Below are 27702 nucleotides of genomic sequence, written 5' to 3'. Positions count from 1 at the left end.
TAAAATTGCATTCGTGGTTTGAAAATTCAAAAAAGGGATCGACTCCTTAAGTGGGAAGAACTAGCTATTGTTATATCAAATTTGTACAGACTTTACCTTACCTCTACCTTGCCTCAAAGACAAAGATTTGGATTCACATTTGCAGTTTCAAAGTTCAAAAGAGGGCTCGACTCATCTGGTGGGAAGAACTAGTTGTTGCAACAATAAATTTGTATAAACCTTACCTCTACCTTACCTTGTCTCGAATGCAAAGATTGGAAATCACATTTGTAGTCTGAAAGTCCAAAAGAGGGCGCAACTCCTTGGGTGGGAAGAACTAGTTGTCACAATTGGAAATCCTCCACCCAATTCGCATAAAAATGAGTTAGACGGTTTCAATAGACTCTCGACCTAAGAAAAAAATAATCCAAAACATGATAAAGTACATGAAGCAGCGATTAATAAAATATAAACTATGACAAAATAATATAACAATTGAGATATAAGAATCAGTAGTATAAGTAACCAAATAGTGCAATTTGTGTAATTTTGGCTTATAAATGGGATAACATAAAATCTCAAGGTCCGGGTACCCACCATGGTGACCCGGCGGCGGATATTCAATAAATACCTGATCGCCGGCGTCATTGCCGGCGCCGGAGTTACTTTCCAAGCCCTAACCTCTAACTCCTTCCTTTCTTCCATTGATTCCCCTTTCATCAACGGCGTCGTTCGCTCCTCCCGAGCTCTCTTCACCATAACTTCCACTGTCATCGACTACAAGTTCTCACTATACGGACTCAATCCTCACACCGACGACTATCGCCTTACTCTCTCCGAACTACATCTACGATCAGCAAAGCGAATTCTAACGATGTGCGAAGCAAATAAAGGTATTTACATCAAAGCAGGTCAGTTTGTTGCTGCCATTAGGCAAGTACCAAAAGAATACTCAACAACACTTTCTTCATTACAGGATCATGCTATTCCTTTTCAGTTTGAATCGATTAAGCATGTGTTAGTTAGTAATTTAGGTTTAAATTGTTTATCGGAGTTTTTTTTCTCCTTCGATGAGGTTCCGGTTGCTGCTGCATCTATTGCTCAAGTACACCATGCTGTTTAGTAAAGACCGTCAGGAAGTGGCGGTGAAGGTGCAGTATCCTGGATTGGAGTATCAAATGAAATTTGACCTTGTAACTATGTCTTTGTTGTCGAAATCAGTTGGATGGATCTTCCCTGGATATAGGTTTCAATGGCTTGTAGCGGAATTTGAAAAATCTATTGCTTCTGAGCTTGATTTTATTGCAGAGGCTAAAAATTTGGAGAGGATTAGGGAAAATTTTAAGGATAATTCCATGGTTAGGGTTCCGAATGTGTTTTGGGATTTTACGACAAGGCAGGTTATGACGATGGAGTTTTGCAGAGGTCGTAAAGTTGATGACTTGGAGTTTCTGAAGGAAAGAGGAATTAGTGAAGTCAAGGTTGCGAAAAGTTTGGCAGAAGTATTTGCAGAAATGATTTTTGTTCATGGTTTTCTTCATGGGGATTTACATCCTGGTAATATATTGGTTTCTCCTGAAGGGAAGAATGGATTTTCGTTAGTGTTGTTGGATTTCGGGATTTGTAAACAGTTGAATGAGGATTTCCGATTGAAGTATTGCGAGCTTTGGGAGGCTTTGGTAGTTAAGGACTCAGCTAAAATCCAGGAGATAGGAGAATATTTTGGTGTTGGAAAGTACTCAAGATATTTCCCTGTCATATTTACCGGAAGAACTATTGACAGTAAATCCACACTTGGGGAAGGGATGTCTGTTGAAGAAAGGAACAACCTGAAGCAGGAACTGAAGTCTCTTAAAATGGAGGACATATCCTCCTTCATGGAATCTCTGCCTACTGATTTTCTCACAGTATTGCGGACTGATGGGCTCCTAAGATCTCTGACGAGCAAGTTGGGTGCTCCTTTGCGAGTCCGGTTACTAGCATATGCTGAATATGCACTATACGGACTTTCATTGAAGGCTGACTCTAAATCTGATTCTGCCATAGAAGTTGTGCTCTTTAGATTCAAGATTGGCCTCCGATACATCCAACTAAGAGTCCTGTTTGGGATATTGGGGCTTGTTTCATGGTTAGAAAACATCAAACACACGTCAACTAGGAGGTTTAAAGATTTTCTTGCCTCAGCTGGTTTTGTGGTAAGGAACTTGTACCGTCCTTTATTGACCGCATAATTAAGTCTGGCCAGTTGTAATAGTGAAGAAATTGTCTCATTTACATTCATTCACTTCTTAAGAAGCTTTCCTAAACAAATTGTCTCTAGGTGGTACACTATAATTCTAGAGAGGAAAGTCTGTTTCTACGAACTCCATCCGATCATCTACAATTGTTGTGTCATGTCTAGTCTAAAACTAGACGAAAACCTGTATAGTCAATTGCAATTTTATAGTAATATTTTCTCCTTCAAAAACTATTGGATCTTTTCTCTCATTGGCATCATGTTCTATTATATGCAGCACAAGTAGGGATTGCCCTACATAAAAAAGTTGATTTCCCTTCGAGCATTTGTTAATGTTGTATCTTCTTGTTAGCGCAACTATATAGACATGATTTTTACCAATTACAACGAGTACTTTTCAACAATATTTTAGCCAATCTTTCACACTAGAAATTTGTGACCTGTTGTCTTAACTGCACTCAATAGAACACAACTAGATTTCTGACTCTCACCACCATATGCTGTTTGTAGAATTTAAATTTTCTATGGTCGAGAATATATATTGGTCATTAAGCTCACAATGGGCTTTGGACTTGATGACAATACCCAAGGATTATACCGAGGGAAAATAGGTAGAATAGTGCTTATTAAGCACCATTTGATAGCTTATTATCGGAGTTATGAGGTTGTTGCTTTAACATATACTGTTAGAGGCTGCTGTAATGTAAACAGTTTTCACGAAAACTGATGATAAATAAGGCCATGGAAAAGCAATCTGGAAGTGCTTTGTCTCAATCAGTTATCGCAGAAAGAGCAAGAACTACAGTGACTAAGATTCCAGGTATTCTACTCTAACTTCTTCAATGATGTCACGTAATCCTGGATCATCATCGGTAGAAATGGAAGTCAATGGCTTTTTACGCTCAGTTATCATTGGCGGTTTGATTAACAAGGCACTAGCTTGGGAAGATGAGAAACAGAAGTGTTTCTGTACGATGGGGGTGAGTTCTTTTGCAGCTGTGCTGCCATGGGAATGGGATGAATCACAGTTACCATCTTCTGGCTCACAATGAGTGATGAAAAACAACACATGAAAACCAAGAAAGTTGCTAATTAAATACCTGTGAACGCGATCATCCCACAACTGTATTTGTCCTTGTGACGCATATCCAGATGACTGTTAAAGCTCATTGAAGGTTGCTATACCTCCTATTTACATCTTATTATAATTGGAAGAGAGGACCGTGCTTCTTAACGTTCGTATAGTGCTGTAAATCTATAGCTATTTCAATGTAATTATGATGGTCTCTTCTTTCTCAACATGATATTAGTTCTAATGACAATGATACAATTGAAGACATCTAATTTTTGATTTCTTAGAGAAGGATACTTAGTACTTTGTGACTATGAGTGATGATTGTTCTCAAATGGTTTGGATGAAGGTACATGAAAGTCATATGCACATATACAAATACAACATCTGATGCAGTTTCTTGAAGTGAGAAGTAACAGAAATACTTGAAAATCAAGTCTATCTTGTGATATGCGCGATGAAAGAATCCAACTCTATTCGAGAAGCTCCCCCTTTCTCTGTGGACTTCCTTACAACTTCTCCCAATTCTTCTGCTCTTTTTCTAATCAGGTCTCCTTCTTCTGATGCCATCAACTTCCTCACGACATTCTCAATAGTGGATGCACTTACTAGCTCCTCGCGTTTCTCCCATTCTCTAACAAGCAGGCCTGTTTTCAGTATTTCTGTCACGAAGAAACCATTTATTGGTTGATCAGAGTGCATAGGCCAAGCAGCTATAGGCTCTCCCATAGTTATACTCTCTATGCAAGAATTCCATCCACAATGACTCATGAACCCGCCTGTAGACGAATGAGCCAAGATTTCTGGTTGTGGTGCCCATTCTCTTACCACTAACCCGACCTCTTTTACTCTTTCCTCAAATCCTTCAGGCAACTCAACTTTTCTAGCTTCCCCTTCAAAGATATCTCCTCTATCGGCGTCTCTCAACACCCCATATGAACCTCTGTTTACTCTGCTCTAACCCCATCGCGAGCTCCTTGATTTCCTTATCAGAAAAGGAAATTGTTGTTCCAAACGATATAAAAAGAACTGATCTCGGAGGTTGTTTGTTCAGCCACTCCAAACATATATCGTTCCTATTTGAGATATGATGGAGTTTAGTAGGCAGAACAGGTCCAATTGCCCATTGCTTCTTGTTCAGATTAGTTTCTGCTTGTTCCAACAAATCAAGTAACTTGCCTTCATTTACTTTGCTTGTGTTATGGATATCACCTGATCTAATAGCCATATACTGATGCTGATAAGTCGAAAAGTCCCTGGCTTCATCTGCCATAATTCCTTCAAGGGAGGGTACCTTTTTAAGCAAATTTTCTTCATGTTGTATAGATATTCCACCAGATAAGCTTAGCCAATGGAATGAAGTGAAGACTGAAATGCAGTTAAATACATAGGATTCAACATTGGGCAAAGAAGAAACATCCTGAACATTATAAGACATTAAAGGATCATGAACAACAATGACTCGTCTTGCTTTTGATGAGATATCGCGTAAGAAAGAAGCAATGGGCTCGCGAAGAAGCATAGAAGCATCCCACGATGGCTGAAGATGTGATGGGAATTTGCTCAAGGCATTAAAGTCAGGTGATGGTGAGTCAAATTCAGGAGTTGGAAGGTCATGGAAGTGGACTTTGGCTATGTCTGAAGGATTTAAGGCGTTGGCTCGAATCCTAGCTTGACGATTATGAGTGGCCGAGCCAACATAGTAGACAGGAAGACCATAGGACGAGATTAAACATGAAAGTTGAAGAAGTTGGTTGAGATGGCCTTGAGCTGGAAATGGAACCATAACTATAGTTACTACATGGTTTGGTAAATTCTCACAGCTATACATGGAAGACGACAAACCGGAGTTTTGTACTTCTGTTGGATCCTCTCCTGGTTGAGTTTGTGTCATGGTAGAAGCTGGGAAACAACTTTTAAGTCTATGAGAATTGTTTAAAGTAAACAAAAGAGAGTCTTGGCTATGAACCTTTCACCTTATTACAAGACAAAAAGACAAATTATATGACAAAAGTTTTGATGTGAGGATAGAAAAGTATGTGGTTCTGAAGTATTGTGAGCAAAGTTTTCCAAGCTAGTAGTATCAACATTCTAGATTTTTCATTTTTGTTTGGGTAAATTAAAATTGTAAAAATAAGCCAAAAGCCAAAAACCAATCCAAACATGCAGAGCCCTCGAACCTTATACGAGTGTATTCCTCCAGAGTTTTGGGAATATTTGAAGACACAAGTTAATCCCTTTGTTGGGAAAATCAGCTTTGATGAAATTATCAATTCTTTCTAGCGTATTTGACAGTTTGAAACTATGAACTTTAGGTCCATTCCATCCCCTGGTGTTAAGAGAGGAAAAAAGACTCCATTAAACGCCACGAGTCCATGGAATAGCTTGACAACAAGAACCAATGTATTAGGGTCAGCCAAGGAAATTCTGAACTTGTAACTAAGTATCTGAAAATTGGACCAACTGTTAGGCCATGGACGCGTAGAGATGAACATGTTACATGAGAGATGGATTCTTTCATAGTATTAATGAATAGCTGTATCAAGATTGTGGTATCAAACACTTTCAACCAACTATAGAATTCGAAAGAGCTGGTTTCATGGACAACATTTGTTTTATTTATGCGTAGTTGATATCTCAGATATTCACTCAACTACTAATACTTATAATCACAGAATTCATTTTATTTTTTGAGAGACCAATAGAATTACATGGAAATGGATACAGCACCACGTCCGAATAGAAGGACTATCTCTTTAAAATTAGCGTTGAGCAAGAGAGGTGGTTTCGATAGACAACTCTAAAGATGCTTTTTAACTCCAATTAGAACAAATAAACAGATTAAGGTAGTCAAACATTTATTCATGTTAAAACCAGATTAAGTATCTGTTAAGAGAGAAATGCAAAGCAATCATCTCATTGATAGGCATAAAAGTTTATAAGATACTGAACATTCCAAGATCAAATAAATGTAAGGTAGTAACCAAGATACTTGAAGATGAAGTCTATCTTGTGATATGCGCGATGAAAGAATCGAACTCCATTCGAGAAGACCCCCCTTTCTCTGTGGACTGCCTTACAGCTTCTCCAAATTCTTCTGCTCTTTTTCTAATCACATTGCCTTCTTCTGATGCCATCAACTTCCTCACAACATTCTCAATGGTGGATGCATTCACCAACTCCTCGCGTTTCTCCCACTCCCTCACAATCAGGCCTATTTTTAACACTTCTGTCACCAAGAAACCATTCATTGGTTGGTCAGAGTGCATAGGCCAAGCAGCTATAGGCACTCCCATAGTAATACTCTCCATACAAGAATTCCATCCACAATGACTCATGAACCCGCCTGTAGACGAATGAGCCAATATTTCTGGTTGTGGTGCCCATTCTCTTACCACTAACCCGACCCCTTTTACTCTTTCTTCAAACCCTTCAGGCAACTCAACTTTCCTAGCTTCCTCAGTAAAGATATCTCCTCTATCGGCGTCTCTCAACACCCATATAAACCTCTGTTTACTCTGCTCTAATCCCATCGCGAGCTCCTTGATTTCCCTATTGGAAAATGAAGTTGTTGTTCCAAAAGATACATAAAGAACTGATCTTGGAGGTTGTTTGTTAAGCCAATCCAAACATATATTCTCCCTATTCGAGATACGATCTAGTTTAGTAGGCAAAACTGGTCCAATTGCCCAATTTTTCTTGTTCTGATCACTTGCTACTTGTGCCAACAAATCAAGAAACTTACCTTCAATTACTTTGCTTGTATTATAGATATCACCTGATCTAATATCCATATACCGACGCTGAGAAGCTGAAAAGTCCCTGGCTTCATCTGTAGCAATTCCTTCAAGGGAGGGTAGCTTTTTAAGCAATTCTTCTTTATGTTGTACAGACATCCCACACGATAAGCGTTGCAAACAGAATGAAGTGAAAACTGAAATGCAGTTAAATACATAGGATTCCACATTGGGCAAAGAAGAAACATCCTGAACATTATAGGACATTAAAAGATCATGAACAACAATGACCCGTTTTGCTTTTGATGAAATATTGCGTAAGAAAGAAGCAATGGGCTCGCGAAGAAGCATAGAAGCATCCCACGATGGCTGAAGATGTGATGGGAATTTGCTCAAGGCATTAAAGTCAGGTGATGGTGAGTCAAATTCAGGAGTTGGAAGGTCATGGAAGTGGACTTTGGCTATGTCTGAAGGATTTAAGGCGTTGGCTCGAATCCTAGCTTGACGATTATGTGTGGCTGAACAAACATAGTAGACAGGAAGACCATAGGAGGAGATTAAACATGAAAGTTGGAGAAGTTGGTTGAGATGACCTTGAGCTGGAAATGGAACCATAACTATAGTTACTTCATGGTTTGGTAAATTCTCACAGCTATACATGGACGACGACAAACCGGAGTTTTGTACCTCTGTTGGATCCTCTCCTGGTTGAGTTTGTGTCATGGTAGAAGCAGGACAACAACTTTTAAGTCTATGAGAATTGTTTAAAGAGAGAAGTATTGAAAACATACTTAAACTCAACATGAATCATTAGTTTTATTCCCGAGCTATTGATAGCCTTAAATACACCCTCGATCTTGCAACATGAGTGAAATACTCCTCTAAATTCTCGCTAAGTTTAGGTGTGTTTTCAACACTTTTCTCAGCTTTTAATTAAGAACTCCTTACTCCTATAAGAGTTTGAGACCACTTGCTATGTCATGTGGTAGATCGGGGTGTATCTTAGTTTAGTTAGTCAAGTAAAGTGTATTTTTAAAGCTGTCAATAGTTTAAGGATAAAACTAATAATTTGCGCCTCAAGGATGTTTTCTATACAGAAATCAATCTTGGCTATGTAACTTTCACCTTATTACAAGACAAAAGGACATTATATGACAAAAAAAATTTGGATGTGAAAGAAAAGTATGTGGTGCAGATTGCAGAGGAATTGTGACCATTCACCATAGTTTTGGAAACTAGTGATAATTGGTCTTCTAGATTTTTTTCATTTTTGGTTTCTCTTTTTAAGTATTTTGTTTACTTTATATATTTGTCAGTTTTTAAAATGATCTTGTAATGCTCCAGGACTACATAATATCAGAAAACACACACTGTCTGTCTAAAGGAGTACATTTTTTTTGGCATAATTTGTTTCGACTCAAAATGTTTTATCCGATGTTTGATATTCATTTTAGAGTTTGACTAATCCTAATTACGGACAAAAAGTCTCACTTTGAAAGGTACAACACTTCATGCCAAAGGTGATTTCAGATTAAAGCTCGAACCTGATGCCTCTGGCTAAGGATAGTAATTAAGTTAGAGGGCATAATCCTCCAGAGTTTTGGGAATATTTGAAGACACAACAAGTTTTTACTATTTGGTGGGAAAATCAGCTGTGATGAACTTTTCAATTCTTTCACTGTGATTTCTCAGATGTTCATTCAACTACTAAAGTACTAATAGTTATTATCGCACAAGTCATTTTCTTTATCGAGAGACCAACAGAATCACATGAAAATGGCTACAGCACCACATTATACAAATAGAAGGACTATCTCTCTTGCCAAGATGTAAATAGTAAACGTGAAAAGTAAAATGGAAATGAGGAAGTACATCAACCTTCATTGAATTTCACAGTTTCCTGGACATTCATCTCAAGGGTAAGCACATTCAATTTTCATTAGTTGTTGAGAGCTAGAAGATGGTAACCGCGATTCATGTGATTCCCATGACAGCACAGAACCTGATGTAGAGTTGATATGGTAAAGGTAGAAGGCAATAATCATGATAATAACTATGGTGTTTTTCGACATGGCTCAAGTTTTAGAAGTGAAGGCTAGTTTGGTGTTACCTAAATGCTCAATTATAACAAGGCTTTAACAAGTGAATATATATAATGTCAGTCTGTTCATGATATTATTTAATTTACTGTCATGAACTAGAAACTATGCATTAAATATAAAGTTAAAATGCTAATTGTAAACACATCTGAGGAGCAAGATCCTAATTATCAGCTGGTGTTGTTGAAAATTCCAAATTAGTTCAACATGTATTATTTACAAGGTAAAAATAGCTGGACTTATGTTAAATTTTAATTTGCTTATTATATTGGATAACATGTCTACAAGTTCAAAGTTTCATCACCATTGAAGTCAACATGTATTTGATATTATAATGAATGTTTGCTCATCAATAATGGTGATGTTATCCAAATTAGTTAGCAAGTTTGAAAATTTCACATGTTTGCATCACATTTAACCATTTAAATAATACATGTACAGGTCTGAAAGTTAGGATCTTGCTCGATCGTCATGTGTGCTTTTAAAATTGGCGTTGAGCATGAGAGGCTGTTTCCGATAGACAACTCTAAAGATACTTTTTTTACTCCAATTAGAACAAATAAACAGATTAAGATAGGCAAACATTTATTCATGTTAAAACCAGATTAAGTATCTGTTAAGAGAGAAATACAAAGCAATCATCTCACCCATAGGCATAAAAGTTTAAGGTAGTAACCAAAATACTTGAAAATCTAATGACAATGATACAATTGAAGACATCTAATTTTTGATTTCTTAGAGAAGGATACTTAGTACTTTGTGACTATGAGTGATGATTGTTCTCAAATGGTTTGGATGAAGGTACATGAAAGTCATATGCACATATACAAATACAACATCTGATGCAGTTTCTTGAAGTGAGAAGTAACAGAAATACTTGAAAATCAAGTCTATCTTGTGATATGCGCGATGAAAGAATCCAACTCCATTCGAGAAGCTCCCCCTTTCTCTGTGGACTGCCTTACAGCTTCTCCCAATTCTTCTGCTCTTTTTCTAATCACATTTCCTTCTTCTGATGCCATCAACTTCCTCACAACATTCTCAATAGTGGATGCATTCACCAACACCTCGCGTTTCTCCCACTCCCTCACAATCAGGCCTATTTTTAACACGTCTGTCACCAAGAAACCAGTCATTGGTTGGTCAGAGTGCATAGGCCAAGCAGCTATAGGAACCCCCATAGTAATGCTCTCTATACAAGAATTCCACCCACAATGACTCATGAACCCACCTGTAGACGAATGAGCCAAGATTTCTGGTTGTGGTGCCCATTCTCTTACCACTAAACCGACCCCATTTACTCTTTCCTCAAACCCTTCAGGCAACTCAACTTTCCTAGCTTCCTCAGTAAAGATATCTCCTCTATCGGCATCTCTCAATACCCATATAAACCTCTGTTTGCTCTGCTCTAATCCCATCGCGAGCTCCTTGATTTCTCTATCGGAAAATGAAGTTGTTGTTCCAAAAGATACATAAAGAACTGATCTTGGAGGTTGTTTGTTAAGCCAATCCAAACATATATTCTCCCTATTCGAGATACGTTCTAGTTTAGTAGGCAAAACTGGTCCAATTGCCCAATTTTTCTTGTTCTGATCACTTGCTACTTGTGCCAACAAATCAAGAAACTTACCTTCAATTACATTGCTTGTATTATGGATATCACCTGATCTAATATCTACATATGGACTCTGAGAAGCTCCGCGATCTCTGATTTTATCCGTCATAATTCCATCAAGGGAAGGTAACTTTTTCAGCAATTCCTCTTCAAGTGGAACAGACATTCCAACAGACAAGCATATAATACAGTACAAAGTGAACACCGAAATGCAATTAAATATATAGGATTCCGCGTTGTGCAAGGAAGAAACATCCTGAACGTTATAGGACATTAAAGAATCATGAACAACAACGACTCGTCTTGATTTTGAGGAAATATCACATAAGAAGGAAGCAATAGGCTCGCGAAGAAGCATACAAGCATCCCATGATGGCTCAAGATGTGATGGGAATTTGCTTAATGCATTAGGATCAGGTGCAGGGGAGGTAAAATCAGGTGTTGGGATATCATGGAAATGAATTTTGGCTATGTCTGAAGGATTTAACGCGTTGGCTCTAACCCGAGCTTGAAGATTATGTGTAGCTGAGCCAAGATAATAGACAGGAAGATCATATGATGAGGTGATTAAACAAGCAAGTTGAAGAAGTTGATTAAGATGGCCTTGTCCTGGAAATGGAACCATAACTATAGCTACTTCATCTTGTTTTAAGTTGCTACTACACATGGACTTGGAAAAATCGAAATTTCGTACTTCTGTCTGATCCTCCATGTCTCCTGATTGAGCTTGTGTTATGAATGATTTTTAATCAAAATTTCGTACTTCTATCAGATCCTCTCTTTGAAGTGTAAGAGATTTGAACTTGTAAAATTTTGAAGTTGTTCTTGAAAATGATAAATAATATTATATTTATGAAATAAAAGCATTGACTTACACAAGTTGTGTTGTGGAAGCAAAAAGGACAGGCTAACAAATCCAAACCATTGAAAATTTTAGTTTTTTAATATCTTAATCCATCTTTTTAGTCTATGTTTGCCAGCCACTCATCCCTCAATTATTGGCGGGTTTAATTATTCCATCTTTTAAATAATATATTTCATATTTTGCCGTGTTTTGACTTTTGAATATTTCTTACTATTCTCCAACTATATAGTATATATACCTTGATTTCGTTACGCTCAATAAGAAGTCTGACCAAAAAAATGTTTCGTGTCATGCTATTACAAAGTCAAGTTGTTTTATCCAAGTTATTATATACACAGATGTATAGTCAGACCCCTCTATAATACTATATTTTCTTATGGGATCGATTTTTCATGTTATAATCAGACTACAACCATCAGGCCAGGGTTCGAGCCAACGCCTTAAATCCTTCGAACATAGCCAAGATCCCCTTGATTTGGGACACTTGTATGCATCTTCGCGAGTCCATTGCTTCCTTCTTTAGGGACATTTTGTCTCAAGCAAGACGAATTGTTGTCGTTCATGATTTTTTAATGTCCTATAATGATCAGGATATCTCTTCCTTTCACACAAGCAAACATTTCAAAGGTCTGAATTTGCTCTTATCCTCTTATCTTCACACATTTCCAAAGGTTTGGATTTCCTATTTTATCCTATTACATACATACATACTCACTCACACGCTGACACATGATTCGAGTTATTCAAAGGGATTTTGATTGAATTTGCTATAATTTGAACGAAAATGGCGTGTTTCTGGTAACCTTTGTTCAATCTACAAACACTTCAAGAACATCTTTTATAGATGGTTAATCGAAATTTCCAAGTCTTACATGTGTTTACTTCTGTTCATCAGTTCTCATAGAATTCAAAGTTGATACCTTGAAGAAATACAAAAGGATGAATATAGATAAGCCTGCTTCTACCTATCACAGGGAGGATACAACACAAGTACAAAACTCCGCGTCCATGTGTAGCGATGAGAATTTACTAAACCATGAATTTAGCAAACTAAAACAAGATGAAGTAGCTATAGTTATGGTTCCATTTCCAGCTCAAGGCCATCTTAACCAACTTCTCCAACTTTCATGTTTAATCTCCTCCTATGGTCTTCCTGTCTACTATGTTGGCTCGGCCACACATAATCGTCAAGCTAGGATTCGAGCCAACTCCTTAAATCCTTCAGACATAGCCAAAGTTCACTTCCATGACATCCCAACTCCTGAATTTGCCTCACCATCACCTGATTTTAATGCCTTGAGCAAATTCCCATCACATCTTCAGCCATCATGGAATGCCTCTATGCTTCTTCGCGAGCCCATTGCTTCTTTCTTACGCGATATTTCATCAAAATCAAGACGAGTCATTGTTGTTCATGATCCTTTAATGTCATATAATGTTCACGATGTTTCTTCTTTGCCCAATGCTGAATCCTATATGTTTAATTGCATTTCAGCTTTAACTTCCTACAGTTTGATAAGCTTATTTTTTGGGATGTCTGATCAACATGAAGAAGAATTGCTTAAAAAGCTACCCTCCCTTGAAGGAATTATGACAGATGAAATCAGGGACTTATCAGCTTCTCAGCAACACTATCTAGATATTCGATCAGGTGATCTTAATAATACAAGCAGAGTAATTGAAGGCAAGTATCTTGATTTGCTGGAACAAGCAGAACTTAATCTGAACAAGAAACAATGGGCAATTGGACCTATTCTGCCTACTAAATTCGATCATATCTCGAATAGGGAGAATATATGTTTGGATTGGCTTAACAAACAACCTCCAAGATCAGTACTTTATATATCTTTTGGAACAACAACTTCATTTTCTGATAGAGAAATCAAGGAGCTCGCGATGGGATTAGAACAAAGCAAACAGAAGTTCATATGGGTGTTGAGAGATGCCGATAGAGGAGATATCTTTAAAGGGGAAGATAGAAGAGTTGAACTACCAGAAGGGTTTGAGGAGAGATTAAAAGATGTAGGCTTAGTGGTAAGAGAATGGGCACCACAACCAGAAATATTGGCTCATTCGTCTACAGGCGGGTTCATGAGTCATTGTGGATGGAATTCTTGTATAGAGAGTATTACTATGGGAGTGCCTATAGCTGCTTGGCCTATGCACTCTGATCAACCAAGAAATGGTTTCTTGGTGACAGAAGTGCTAAAAATAGGCCTGATTGTGAGGGAGTGGGAGAAACGCGAGGAGTTGGTGAATGCATCCACCATTGAGAATGTTGTGAGGAAGTTGATGGCATCAGAAGAAGGCAATGTGATTAGAAAAAGAGCAGAAGAATTGGGAGAAGCTGTAAGGCAGTCCACAGAGAAAGGGGGTACTTCTCGAATAGAGTTGGATTCTTTCATCGCACATATCACAAGATAGACTTGTTTGTGTTTTGCTTAACTAGAATTGAGTCCACCAATTGTGGATGTATGTCTTTTGTTTAATTAAGTACTTGTTTGTGTTTACTTTTATTCAATTTATAAGCATTTCAATAACAACCTTTATGGATGGTATATCACTTTACAAGTCCATCTTCTGTTTAATTTTGTTCATTCTCATAGACTTCAGAGTCATTACCTTGAAGAAATACAAAAAAGTTGATTATATAAGCTTTTATGTACCATGACAAATGCTCAATCAGGAGACAGGGAGGATACGACAGAAGAACGAAATTCTCTTTTTATTCTTCCTTGTGTAGCTGTGAGAATTTACCAAACCATGAACTTAACAAGTTGAAACAAGATGAAGTAGCTATCTACCTTTATGGGGTAGATAGGTTGTTTCGATTGACCCTCGACAACCCTCCTCCTTTATCTGTGTGTGGAGCTGGCAATGTGAATGAACTCATATAGGTGGAGTTAAATTCCATGTTAAGAAATCAGGTCAGGCTTTGTCAACAACAACAATCAGGTCAGGGTTCGAGCCAACGCCTTAAATCCTTCAGACATAGCCAAGATTCACTTTCATGACCTCCCAAGGATTTGGGGGAATCTTGGCTTACTCGTCAACAGGCGGGTTCATGAGTCACTCTGGATGGTAGTCTTTCTTAGAGAGCATTAGTATGGGAGTGCCAATAGCAGCTTGGCCTATGTAGTTTGACCAACCAAAAAATGGTTTTTTGTAAGGTAACATGGTTAAAGTTTTGTATTTAATAATATAACATTAACACAATGTTTTTTTTTATATATATTTTTTATCAATTAACACGATACACATTAGCAAAACACTTACATTTAAATAATATCTATTTATCTATACGATATTAAAAGCACTTAGAAATGTTGTTTGAATTTACCCTTTATTTAAAAGATCCTATAATAGACAAAAATATTTAATATTTTCAAAAATTTATAATATTAATGTGACATAACACTAAACTATTCATACAAAAAAGAAGTTAGGTAATATTACTTGTAATTACATCATATTTGTTTAATGCGGTACAAAAATGTTACTGTATTAGACACCAATTTTAATAGTATAGGAAAAGATGGTATTAGAAAATTTAATATTCCTATTTTATAATTACACTAACTGCTCACTAAGGACGGAGGCGTATCCAGAATTTCGGTAAACTGGGTGCACGGTTACGAAAAAATGCATCTTAAATATAAATTTGATCAATTTGACTTTTTGGTTCTTAATATGAACCATTAGATTATAAAAATTATAGGTCCAAAATATATAATAATTTTAAAACACACATTTCATTTAATTATATAAAATATTATAGTGCTAAAACTTTTAGGAATTTTTAATGTTACACACTTGAAAATTTTGAAAACTTGAAGGAAAAAACAAAAGAAAAAATAGTTGAAACACCAAAAGTATAACTGATAATCACTTAGAGAGGTGTTACTCAAAAGGATGAGATAGATAAAAGATTTAAATTATTATTTTCACTTAGAGAGGTGCACCCACTCATCATCGTATTCTTATATGATACTTTGAACGTGGCTTCACACAATTAAATTTAAATATTTTTTAAAAAAAGATAACACTACTATATATGATCTAGAGAGGGGAACATGAGTTCACGTGAACCCACGACACCCCCTCTAGATACGCCCCTGACTAAGGATATGACCTTAGATAAGAGGGTACAAAGGTTGCGGATTGGGGTAAAATGTTAGTAGGTACAGTAAAACCTCTCTAAATTAATATAGGTGGGACCATGGAATATTATTATTTTGTAGAGATACTATTTAATCGATAAATTAATATTTATTGATTTAAAAAGTGTTTCGACACCGAAAAAATTGTTCAGGGACGAAATCTCAAAGAATCCACTTGTGAAAACGTCATTCATGAATTTGAGGTCATGATTAAAGATCTCGGTTACTGCAATAAAATGGACGTTACATGTCCAGAGGTCCAGAGCTTAGAACAAATTATTGATATCATTGGAAAAACAATGTTGTTGATAAAGTTGAAGATGATACAATACCTTTGCAATCCATTATGCGTAAGGAAACACTTGCATAATTAGAGATGAGCTTCAACAAGATTTAAATTTTAACAAATAAAGAACAAAATAGAATCATATTTCACTGAATTTTCTCAGATATATTTGTACTTTTAAAGAATTATTAATTTATAATATTAATGAGACCATATATTTATATAGGGATCTTCTGAAAATTTTATTATCTTATCGAAATGAGTGATTTTTTCCATTGGCCCAAGTCGGGATCAGAGGAAACTATTATCTTAGAGAGATTATTAATTAACTGAGTATTAATTTAGTGAGGTTTTACTGTAATTGATATTTTTGCGCTTAATTTTCAACATGAGATAGTCCAAAGCACCATGCATGTATGTTGTAGTATTAGTGTTATTCATGTAGGGTCGTTTGGTAGGCCGCATTAAAACAAATATTCCATGTATTATGTATGGTATTATTTAGTACTATGTTTGGTAGGAAATTGGGTCTATGTATAACTAATTCATGGATTACTTATACCTTCTACATGGTATTATAGGATGTATTTCTAATACCTTCCATTTGGAGGTATTAGTAATACATGAGATATAATACCATGGGATAAGTCTATGTAAAGACAAAAATAAATCATTTTAATTATTTTGTATATTTTCTTGATTTTATGTTTTATATTTGTACTAGTAAATTTATTTAAATAAATTAGCTTACAAATTATTTAGAGAGAGTTGTTTGTTACTAAATAAATTCAATACAAATTAATACAATATTTGAAATGTGAGTTATTTAACATTAACTAATTAAAAAAACAAATATATCACCACATGACGTTATATATATATACGTTTTTCTAATTATTTGTATTTTGAACAATTTATAAATTGAATACATATTAAAATTACAACTTGCAATTTTTATGTGTAAATGTAGATGATTTATTCAATTTTACTATTCTTTACAGTCTTTTCAATTTTAAAAGCTGATAGTTTATCTTTTTAAAAAAATTGAAAATTGACATTTTATAAGTGATCAATTTACTAAGATGAATTATTTATCCTCAAATAATTTAAGTGAAAAAAAAGGCAAACATGACAACAAAATTGTTCTTCTCATAACTAGTTAGAATGCCATAAAAAAATAATATTGTCCGGCAATTATATACCTTAACCCAATTGCATAATAATTTAAGGGTATAGTTGGAAAGAATTTTTTTATAAAGTTTTAATCCAAACACAAGATGATGTGGGAAATAATGAACCAAACAGTTAATAAAAATAATTTCTGCATTACTAATCTCTGCACTATTAATCCTTGCATTATTAATCCCAGTATTACTAATCACTGCATTATTAATCTTTGTACCAAACGACTCCGTAGTGTCTTGCTCTTCGACATTTGTTACCATATGTCGTTGTTACAATTTTTTTAAAATTATTCTTGTGCGTTGATTTTCGTATTAATTGTCTGGTTTTCTTTTTTAGCAATATTTTCTAATTCGTAATTATTTTGATTTGACTACTTATTAGAAGAGTCTACAAGCAGGCATGTCTTTATCAACATGCCTTCTTGTATGACAAGGGCATTTTCGTAACTTCCTACTTTTTCTTTCCTTGAGTCTTTGTATCTTCTTTCTTTAAGATTGTACCTTTTCTTTATTGGACCCAAAAACCAATCAATATTTACCTAATGGCTTATATGTCCTATCAAAATATTCTTCTCGTGAATTCTATTATATATAAATAAAAATAAAATAAAACAAAATTAGAATGTGTCAGCATTACTAGTCCATATGACAATGTCCCCCAGCTTTATCCAAATCCAAATAATAATAATAAAGTAGAATTGACATGCCACCAGATTATAAATGATGTGCTGATTGAAATAAATATTAAACGTGTAACAATTTATCAGCCATTTATCAATGAGGTGCGTGAAAATTGATTGAAATAAATATTAACGGTCGCTTGGTATAAAAATAAATAATGCAGGGATTATTATTATTGGCATTAGTAATGCAGTGATTAATAGTGCAGAAATTAGTAATGCAAAATTTATTTTTATCAAGTGTTTGGTTCATTGGTTCCAACCCCATTTTGGAATTGGGTTAAGACTTCATAAAATAACTCCTTTCCAATTATATCCTTGAATTGTTATGTAATTAGGTTAAGGTAAATAATTGCCGGACAATATTATTTTTTATGGCCTTCTAACTAGCTATGAGAAGAACAATTTTGTTGTCATGTTTGCCTTTTTTTTCACTTAAATTATTTGAGGATAATAATTGTCATCTTAGTAAATTGATTACTTACAAAATGTCAATTTTTAATTTAAAAAAAAGAAGATAAACTATGAACTTTTAAAATTGAAAAGACGTAAACAATAGTAAAACTGAATAAATCATCTATATTTCCACATAAAAATTGCAAGTTATAGTTTTAATATGTATGCAATCTTATAAATTGTTCAAATACAAATAATTTAGAAAACCACACAAATATTGCCCTTTTAATTAGTTAAATGTTTAAAGCAAACTCATATTTCAAATATTGTATTAATTTGTGTTGGATTTATGTAGTAACAAAACAACTTTTCTCTAAATAATTTTGTAAGCTAATTTATTTAAATAAATTTACTAGTACAAATATAAAACATAAAATCAAGAAAATAAATAAAAATAATTAAAAATGATTTGAGAGATATTTTTGTTTTTACATAGACTTATCCCATGGTATTATATCTAATGTATTACTAATACCTCCAAATGGAAGGTATTAGTATTACACACTATAATATCATGTAGGAGGTATAACTAATCCATGAATTAGTTATACATATGCCCAAATTCTTACCAAACATAGTACTAAATAATACCATATATAATACATGGATTATTTATTTTAATGCAGCCTACCAAACGACCCCTAAACGTGTAGCAATTTCCTATTTTTAATTTGCTTGAAATAGATTTAATGTTATGATCCTATTATTAGTAGGATAATATGTATTCTGCAATGAATTTAGTCCTAATAGAAAAATGTTTTGTTTAATCGTAATATAAAATTACATTTATATCTTATAGTAATTTTTCATATGGAGGAAAATTTTGAACTTAAAAAGGTCAAATAAGTCGATCAACTTTTTAAGATATTTTGTTAAAATAAGCTTTTAGTCTTTTCACGTGAACATTCATGCAAAACTCCAAAACATGTGCACCACATATTTTTTTTTGCCACGTCTCCAAATCTTTGTAGTAGTACGGAGTATACAATACCCTAGATCCAATAATTCAAAAATAATACTCTTCATGTGACACTTTTCAAATTTTGATATTCAAACAAGTTTATCTTTGATTCTAAATTTTTTATTTATCTTTTAATTATTTTAATTTGACAATTATTGTGACTTATAGTACTTTTTACTTAATTTACAAATATATAAATTTCATTTCAAAAAAAATAGAAAAGCTTAAATTTCTGATCAAACTTAAATTGTTTGACTCTCGAAAAACGAAAAGCACCACATAAATTGGGACAACGTCTTACATACATACACACAATAGCGGACCCAAAATTGTTTTTAAGGGTGTCGACGATTGTAGTAAGAAAATGAGTATAATTATGAAGCTGGTAGGACTTGAACACACAACCTTAAAGAATTTTACGACGCCTTTACCAACTAGTATATATACACACACTCACTTCAACAACTTCTACAAAAGATTGAACAAACTTCAAAGTTGTTTACCTTGTATATTGAATATTGATAGCCCTGGTATTAGCCATGACACAAGTAGAAAACCATGAATTTAGCAAACTGAAACAAGATGAAGTAGCTATAGTTATGGTTCCATTTCCATCTCAAGGCCATCTTAACCAACTTCTCCAACTTTCATGTTTAATCTCCTCCTATCAACTTCCTGTCTACTATGTTGGATTGGCAACACATAATCATCAAGCCAGGATTCAAGCTAACACATTAAATCCTTCAAACATAGCCAAACTTCACTTCCATGACCTTCCAAATCCTGAACTAATATCCTCATCAAATCTTGAGACAGTATGGGATGTTTCTATGCTTCTTCGCGATCCCATTGCTTCTTTCATACGCAATATTTCATCAAAAGTAAGACGAGTCATCGTTGTTCATGATCCTATGATGTCTTACAATGTTCAAGATGTTTCTTCTTTGCTCAATGCTGAATCCTATATATTTAACTGCATTTCAGTTTTCTCATGCTATATTATGATGTGCTTATTTTTAAAGATTTCTGGCCAACATGAAGAAGAATTGCTTAAAAAGCTATACTCCTTTGAAGGAGTTACAACAGATGAAGCTATGGACTTGTCAGATTCTCAACATCCATATATGGATATTAGATCAGGTGATATCCATAATACAAGTAAAGTAATTGAAAGCAAGTATATTGATTTGATGGAACAAGCAGAAATTAGTCTGAACAAGAAACAATGGGCAATTGGACCTATTCTGCCTACTAAACTCGATTACATCTCGAATATATGTTTGGATTGGCTGAACAAACAACCTCCAAGATCAGTTCTTTATGTATCTTTTGGAACAACAACTTCATTTTCTAATAGACAAATCAAGGAGCTCGTGATGAGATTAGAGCAGAGTAAACAGAGGTTTATATGGGTGCTGAGAGATGCCGATAGAGGAGATATCTTTAAAGGGGAAGATAGAAAAGTTGAATTGCCTGAAGGATTTGAGGAAAGAGTAGAAGGGGTTGGGTTAGTGGTAAGAGAATGGGCACCACAACCAGAAATCTTGGCTCATTCGTCTACAAGCGGGTTCATGAGTCATTGTGATTGGAACTCTTGCTTAGAGAGTATTACTATGGGAGTGTCTATAGCTGCTTGGCCTATGCACTCTGATCAACCAATAAATGGTTTCTTGGTGACAGATATATTGAAAATAGGCCTGCTTGTTAGAGATTGGGGGAAACGCGAGGATGTAGTAAGTGCATTCACTATTGAGAATGTCGTGAGGAAGTTGATGGCATCAGAAGAAGGTAACCTGATTAGAAAAAGAGCAGAAGAATTGGGAGAAGCTGTAAGACAGTCCACAGAGAAAGGGGGAGCTTCTCAAATAGAGTTGGATTCTTTCATCGCGCATATCACAAGATAGACTGGTTTCTTTCTAGCTCTTTCTTCTTTGAATGTTCTCTTTTCAAGCAGTTTGGTTACTTTTCTATTTTCTTTTAAACTTGTTATTTATCAGCTTCTTGGCTCAGACTAATATATGCTACCTTATATTTCTTTGATCTTTGAATGTTCAGTATCTGAAATTTTTTATGGCTCAGTGAGATGATTTCTTTGTATTTCTCTCACTGAAAAGCATAACTTAATCTGGTTCTAATACAGATACTCAAACTTGACTTTGAGAGTATACATCTAAACACCTCAATTGACAACTAAATACTTCAACCTGTCTCCACTGTGTCTTGTGAACACCCGATGCTAAAGTGACACTCTAAATCTTGGAAGTGTTTAGATGATCATTTTGTAAGTTGGAGTGTACAACTGACACAAAGGAGACGACTGATGAGTTGAGGTGTCTAGACGTGTATACTTATGATTATGAATATGAAACAACATAACACAAAGAAAAAGGAGAATATGCAACGATGCAAATTGTACACTGCTGTATTTCATTACACTAGTTTCTAGGTACGTGCTTTGCGCGTGCATCCCATATCATTGAGTAGATAAGTTTAAAAAAACATATTATTATTTTTAAGTTCTATAACTGAGTTATGAAAATAATTAATGTTGATTTATTCAGTTAGGTCATTGAAGAAAATGTTTTTGTCGCATGAAAAGCCTTAAATACCTTGTTGTACTTTTTAGTTTGCCTCGATGCCTTATTTTAATATCTATAATTGGCTTTAACAATCAAGGTGAGGGTTATACATATTTCTATTTTATATGTCATTAAAATTATATTTGTTTGGTATAAATTTAAAAATAATTTGCATATATATAAGCGATGAACAAACTTTAACAAAAATGAACAACCTTTATTTTCTAAAGCTAATTGCTATTTGGCAATCAAGGCCAATAACAAAAAAGTTTACAACTCATAGCGACTCACAAAAAGTTTCATTTTAATTTTGCTAATAATTTACAACCAGGCAGGTCATCTTCAAAGTGGTAGATGTTTTAAGCCATATGCTAGATTTGTAATACTATATATTATCCTCCGCAACACTAACGGCGACCCAATCTTCACATGGGTGCGTGTCATGACAAATCTGAAATTTTGCATGTTACTCAATCTGGAGTTTGTTCTTCATCGATCCCAAACTGTGATTCTACTACCAAGGCAACAAGAAGCTAATAAGATGATTTCATTCTTTGGATTCCACCCAGGCTGGAAAACTTCCTCTTTGTGACAATCCAAAAGATGATCAATATGAGTGTATTTCTGTCATGATTCTGATGTGCCCATTTGAATTCCATAAAATGGAGGATATAAGCCTATTTATAGTGACGTAACCCTTTAAATTTCATACATAACTGGTTATATATAGTCTTTTCATTTTTCACATGTCCTCTCAGATTTCCTAATTAAGTGATAAAAGTCTTTTCAACTTTCAAATTAATTCACAGAATATGTTGTTCAATAATATTATTTAATTAATGACGAATGACCAGAATCCTGTCCCAATGTCAATGTCTACATAGCATAACACAACATGGTTCAATCAAATGCAATAAGAACAGCAGAATATTGATCCATTAATACTGACCAGTGCATAACACAACATGGTTCAATCTTGAGGGAGCTCATGTGCGAGAAGAAACAAAGTCCTTGACCACCCACCAACTGATCCATGAAGGAGGAATGCACTTCCCAAAGCCATCCCATCAGTAAAATTGTGCTGTACCATAACATAAATTCATCAACAGCGTCGTTAGCTCCTCCCGAGCTCTCTTCACCATCACTTCCACTGTCATCGACTACAAGTTCTCACTATACAGACTCAATCCTCACACCTACGACTATCGCCTTACTCTCTCCGAACTACATCTACGATCAGCAAAGAGAATTTTAACGATGTGGGAAGCAAATAAAGGTATTTACATCAAAGCAGGTCAGTTTGTTGCTGCCATTAGGCAAGTACCAAAAGAATACTCAACAACACTTTCTTCATTACAGGATCATGCTATTCCTTTTCAGTTTGAATCGATTAAACATGTGTTAGTTAGTAATTTAGGTTTAAGTTGTTTATCGGAGTTTTTTTTCTCCTTCGATGAGGTTCCGGTTGCTGCTGCATCTATTGCTCAAGTACACCATGCTGTTTTAGTAAAAGACCGTCAGGAAGTGGCGGTGAAGGTGCAGTATCCTGGATTGGAGTATCAAATGAAATTTGATCTAGTAACTATGTCTTTGTTGTCGAAATCAGTTGGATGGATCTTCGCTGGATATAGGTTTCAATGGCTTGTAACGGAATTTGAAAAATCTATTGCTTCTGAGCTTGATTTTATTGCAGAGGCTAAAAATTTGGAGAGGATTAGGGAAAATTTTAAGGATAATTCTATGGTTAGGGTTCCAAATGTGTTTTGGGATTTTACGGCAAGGCAGGTTATGACGATGGAGTTTTCAGAGGTCGTAAAGTTGATGATTTGGAGTTTCTGAAGGAAAGAGGAATTAGTGAAGTCAAGGTTGCGAAAAGTTTGGCAGAAGTATTTGCAGAAATGATTTTTGTTCATGGTTTTCTTCATGGGGATTTACATCCTGGTAATATATTGGTTTCTCCTGAAGGGAAGAATGGATTTTCGTTAGTGTTGTTGGATTTCGGGATTTGTAAACAGTTGAATGAGGATTTCAGATTGAAGTATTGCGAGCTTTGGGAGGGTTTGGTAGTTAAGGACTCAGCCAAAATCCAGGAGATAGGAGAATATTTTGGTGTTGGAAAGTACTCAAGATACTTCCCTGTCATATTTACAGGAAGAACTATTGACAGTAAGTCCGCACTCGGGGAAGGAATGTCTGTTGAAGAAAGGAAGAACCTTGAGCAGGAATTGAAGTCTCTTAAAATGGAGGATATATCTTCCTTCATGGAATCTCTGCCTACCGATTTTCTCACAGTATTGCGGACCGATGGGCTCCTAAGATCCCTGACGAACAAATTGGGTGCTCCCTTGAGAGTCAGGTTACTAGCATATGCTGAGTATGCACTATATGGACTTTCATTGAAGGCTGACTCTAAATCTGATTCTGCCATAGGAGTTTTGCTCTTTAGATTCAAGATTTGCCTCCGATTCATCCAACTAAGACTCCTGTTTGGGATATTGGGGCTTGTTTCATGGCTAGAAAACATCAAACACACGTCAACTAGGAGGTTTAAAGATTTACTTGCCTCAGCTGGTTTTGTGGTAAGGAGCTTGTACCGTCCTTTATTGACCGCATAATTAAGTCTAGCCAGTTGTAATAGTGAAGAAATTGTCTCATTTACATTCATTCACTTCTTAAGAAGCTTTCCTAAACAAATGTCTCTAGGTGGTACAGTATAACTCTAGAGAGGAAAGTCTGTTTCTACGAACTCAATCCGATCATCTTAAAGTGTTGTGTAATGTCTCATGTGTAGTCTAAAACTAGACGAAAACCTGTAAAGTCAATTGCAATTTTATAGTAATTTTTTCTCCTCCAAAAACTATTGGATCTTTTCTCTCATTGGCATCATATTCTATTATCTGCCAGCACAAGTAGGGATTGCCCTACATAAAAAAGTTGATTTCCGTTCAAGCATTTGTTAATGTTGTATCTTCTTGTTAACGCAACTATATAGACATGATTTTTACCAATTACAACAAGTACTTTTCAACAATATTTTAGCCAATCTTTCACATTAGAAACTTGTGAGTTGTGACCTGTTGTCTTAACTGCACTCAGTAGAACACAACTAGATTTCTGACTCTCACCACCATATGCTGTTTGTAGAATTTAAATTTGCTGTGGTCGAGAATATATATTGGTCATTAAGCTCACAGTGGGTTTGGGCTTGATGACAATACCCAAGAATTATACCGAGGGAAAATCGGTAGAATAGTGCCTTATTAAGCACCATTTGATAGCTTATTATCGGAGTTATGATGTTGTTGCTTTAACATATACTGCTAGAGGCTGCAGTAATGTGACTGATGATAAATAAGGCCATGGAAAAGCAATCTGGAAGTGCTTTGTCACAATCAGTTATCGCAGAAAGAGCAAGAACTACAATGACTTAAGATTCCAGGTATTCTACTCTAGCTTCTTCAATGATGTCATTTAATCCTGGATCATCATCGGTAGAAATGGAAGTCAATGGCTTTTTACGCTCAGTTATCATTGGCGGTTTGATTAACAAGGCACTAGCTTGGGAAGATGAGAAACAGAAGTGTTTCTGTACGATGGGGGTGAGTTCTTTTGCAGCTGTGCTGCCATGGGAATGGGATGAATCACAGTTACCATCTTCTGGCTCACAATGAGTGATGAAAAACGACACATGAAAACCAAGAAAATTGCTAATTAAATACCTGTGAACGCGATCATCCCAACTGTATTTGTCCTTGTGACGCATGTCCAGATGACTGTTAAAGCTCATTGAGGGTTGCTATACCTCCTATTTACATCTTATTATAATTGGAAGAGAGGACCGTGCTTCTTAACGTTCGTATAGTGCTGTAAATCTATAGCTATTTCAATGTAATTATGATGGTCTCTTCTTTCTCAACATGATATTAGTTCTAATGACAATGATACAATTGAAGACATCTAATTTTTGATTTCTTAGAGAAGGATACTTAGTACTTTGTGACTATGAGTGATGATTGTTCTCAAATGGTTTGGATGAAGGTACATGAAAGTCATATGCACATATACAAATACAACATCTGATGCAGTTTCTTGAAGTGAGAAGTAACAGAAATACTTGAAAATCAAGTCTATCTTGTGATATGCGCGATGAAAGAATCCAACTCTATTCAAGAAGCTCCCCCTTTCTCTGTGGACTGCCTTACAGCTTCTCCCAATTCTTCTGCTCTTTTTCTAATCAGGTCACCTTCTTCTGATGCCATCAACTTCCTCACGACATTCTCAATAGTGGATGCACTTACTAGCTCCTCGCGTTTCTCCCATTCTCTAATAAGCAGGCCTGTTTTCAGTATTTCTGTCACGAAGAAACCATTTATTGGTTGATCAGAATGCATAGGCCAAGCAGCAATAGGCTCTCCCATAGTTATACTCTCTATGCAAGAATTCCATCCACAATGACTCATGAACCCGCCTGTAGACGAATGAGCCAAGATTTCTGGTTGTGGTGCCCATTCTCTTACCACTAACCTGACCTCTTTTACTCTTTCCTCAAATCCTTCAGGCAACTCAACTTTTCTAGCTTCCCCTTCAAAGATATCTCCTCTATCGGCGTCTCTCAACACCCATATGAACCTCTGTTTACTCTGCTCTAACCCCATCGCGAGCTCCTTGATTTCCCTATCAGAAAAGGAAATTGTTGTTCCAAACGATATAAAAACAACTCATCTCGGAGGTTGTTTGTTCAGCCACTCCAAACATATATCGTTCCTATTTGAGATATGATCGAGTTTAGTAGGCAGAACAGGTCCAATTGCCCATTTCTTCTTGTTCAGATTAGTTTCTGCTTGTTCCAACAAATCAAGTAACTTGCCTTCAATTACTTTGCTTGTGTTATGGATATCACCTGATCTAATATCCATATACTGATGCTGATAAGTCGAAAAGTCCCTGGCTTTATCTGCCATAATTCCTTCAAGGGAGGGTACCTTTTAAAGCAAATTTTCTTCATGTTGTATAGATATTCCACCAGATAAGCTTAGCCAATGGAATAAAGTGAAGACTGAAATGCAGTTAAATACATAGGATTCAACATTGGGCAAAGAAGAAACATCCTGAGCATTATAAGACATTAAAGGATCATGAACAACAATGACTCGTTTTGCTTTTGATGAGATATTGCGTAAGAAAGAAGCAATGGGCTCGCGAAGAAGCATAGAAGCATCCCACGATGGCTGAAGATGTGATGGGAATTTGCTCAAGGCATTAAAGTCAGGTGATGGTGAGTCAAATTCAGGAGTTGGAAGGTCATGGAAGTGGACTTTGGCTATGTCTGAAGGATTTAAGGCGTTGGCTCGAATCCTAGCTTGACGATTATGAGTGGCCGAGCCATGGACTTAATACGCCTTGGGTATTAAGCCGTCTTAGGCTAATGCTTAGATTTGGATTTGGTTTCGCTCTACTCTAGGTTGACTAGAATTGGTTTAGAAATGACGGTTACCCGAGTCGGACAAACAATGGGGTGAAGTCTAATAAACGACATTGGATGACCACAAGCCAACTATTCGTTTATCACTTCCAAAAAATTCGACTTGTGTTTTTTCTGAAGGACAGCCGTGGTAAGCCACGTAACCGCCTTTTTTCCTAATGCAATCTATTTGCCGTTTGGCGGAATCGGGTGCCATGAATGTCACAATTTATAATTTACAAGAATTAAAACAAGTAAGCAATTTAAAACAAATAGCCAAATAAGTTAATCTTAAGGTTAGAACCATTCAAATCCCCAGCGGAAGTCGCCAT

At 35.6% G+C, this 27702-nt stretch overlaps 7 protein-coding genes and 1 pseudogene across 7 annotated transcripts; 3 read left to right on the top strand and 5 right to left on the bottom strand.

The window, feature by feature from the left end:
- The first annotated feature begins 508 nt into the window (after positions 1-508).
- LOC102598407 (uncharacterized aarF domain-containing protein kinase 1-like) lies at positions 509-4057 on the top strand. Its single transcript, XM_015312151.1, is given in 2 exon segments — positions 509-1099; positions 1101-4057. Coding segments are annotated over 2 exon segments (1632 nt in total). The 5' UTR covers positions 509-577; the 3' UTR covers positions 2211-4057.
- A 140-nt stretch (positions 4058-4197) lies between these two features.
- LOC107061998 (zeatin O-glucosyltransferase-like) lies at positions 4198-5181 on the bottom strand. The gene has a single exon (XM_015312127.1). It carries the CDS (start codon positions 5179-5181, stop codon positions 4198-4200), a length of 984 nt encoding a protein of 327 aa, XP_015167613.1.
- Positions 5182-6144: 963 nt separating this feature from the next.
- Positions 6145-7908, bottom strand: LOC102598076 (zeatin O-xylosyltransferase-like). Its single transcript, XM_006354974.2, has one exon. It carries the CDS (start codon positions 7826-7828, stop codon positions 6293-6295), a length of 1536 nt encoding a protein of 511 aa, XP_006355036.1. The 5' UTR covers positions 7829-7908; the 3' UTR covers positions 6145-6292.
- A 1775-nt stretch (positions 7909-9683) lies between these two features.
- Positions 9684-11575, bottom strand: LOC107062006 (zeatin O-xylosyltransferase-like). Its single transcript, XM_015312150.1, has 2 exons — positions 9997-11575; positions 9684-9803 (listed from the first exon to the last, which is right to left on the bottom strand). Exon 1 carries the CDS (start codon positions 11448-11450, stop codon positions 10014-10016), a length of 1437 nt encoding a protein of 478 aa, XP_015167636.1. The 5' UTR covers positions 11451-11575; the 3' UTR covers positions 9684-9803; positions 9997-10013.
- A 343-nt stretch (positions 11576-11918) lies between these two features.
- LOC102597760 (zeatin O-xylosyltransferase-like) lies at positions 11919-21378 on the top strand. The gene is made up of 2 exons (XM_006354973.2): positions 11919-13637; positions 20845-21378. Exons 1-2 carry the CDS (start codon positions 12543-12545, stop codon positions 21232-21234), a joined length of 1485 nt encoding a protein of 494 aa, XP_006355035.1. The 5' UTR covers positions 11919-12542; the 3' UTR covers positions 21235-21378.
- Positions 21379-23013: 1635 nt separating this feature from the next.
- Positions 23014-24969, top strand: LOC102596792 (uncharacterized aarF domain-containing protein kinase 1-like; annotated as a pseudogene).
- Positions 24970-26075: 1106 nt separating this feature from the next.
- Positions 26076-26564, bottom strand: LOC107061997 (zeatin O-xylosyltransferase-like). The gene has a single exon (XM_015312126.1). The coding sequence runs from the start codon at positions 26562-26564 to the stop codon at positions 26076-26078; it is 489 nt and encodes a 162-aa protein (XP_015167612.1).
- Positions 26565-26627: 63 nt separating this feature from the next.
- Positions 26628-27702, bottom strand: LOC107061996 (zeatin O-glucosyltransferase-like). The gene is made up of 3 exons (XM_015312125.1): positions 27675-27702; positions 26985-27235; positions 26628-26891 (listed from the first exon to the last, which is right to left on the bottom strand). Exons 1-3 carry the CDS (start codon positions 27700-27702, stop codon positions 26628-26630), a joined length of 543 nt encoding a protein of 180 aa, XP_015167611.1.

Source organism: Solanum tuberosum, unplaced genomic scaffold (genome assembly GCF_000226075.1).
Source record: "Solanum tuberosum cultivar DM 1-3 516 R44 unplaced genomic scaffold, SolTub_3.0 scf00189, whole genome shotgun sequence".
Lineage (NCBI taxonomy): Eukaryota > Viridiplantae > Streptophyta > Magnoliopsida > Solanales > Solanaceae > Solanum > Solanum tuberosum.
Note: the sequence above shows the minus strand (reverse complement) of the source record. Positions and strands in the feature narration are given on the sequence as shown.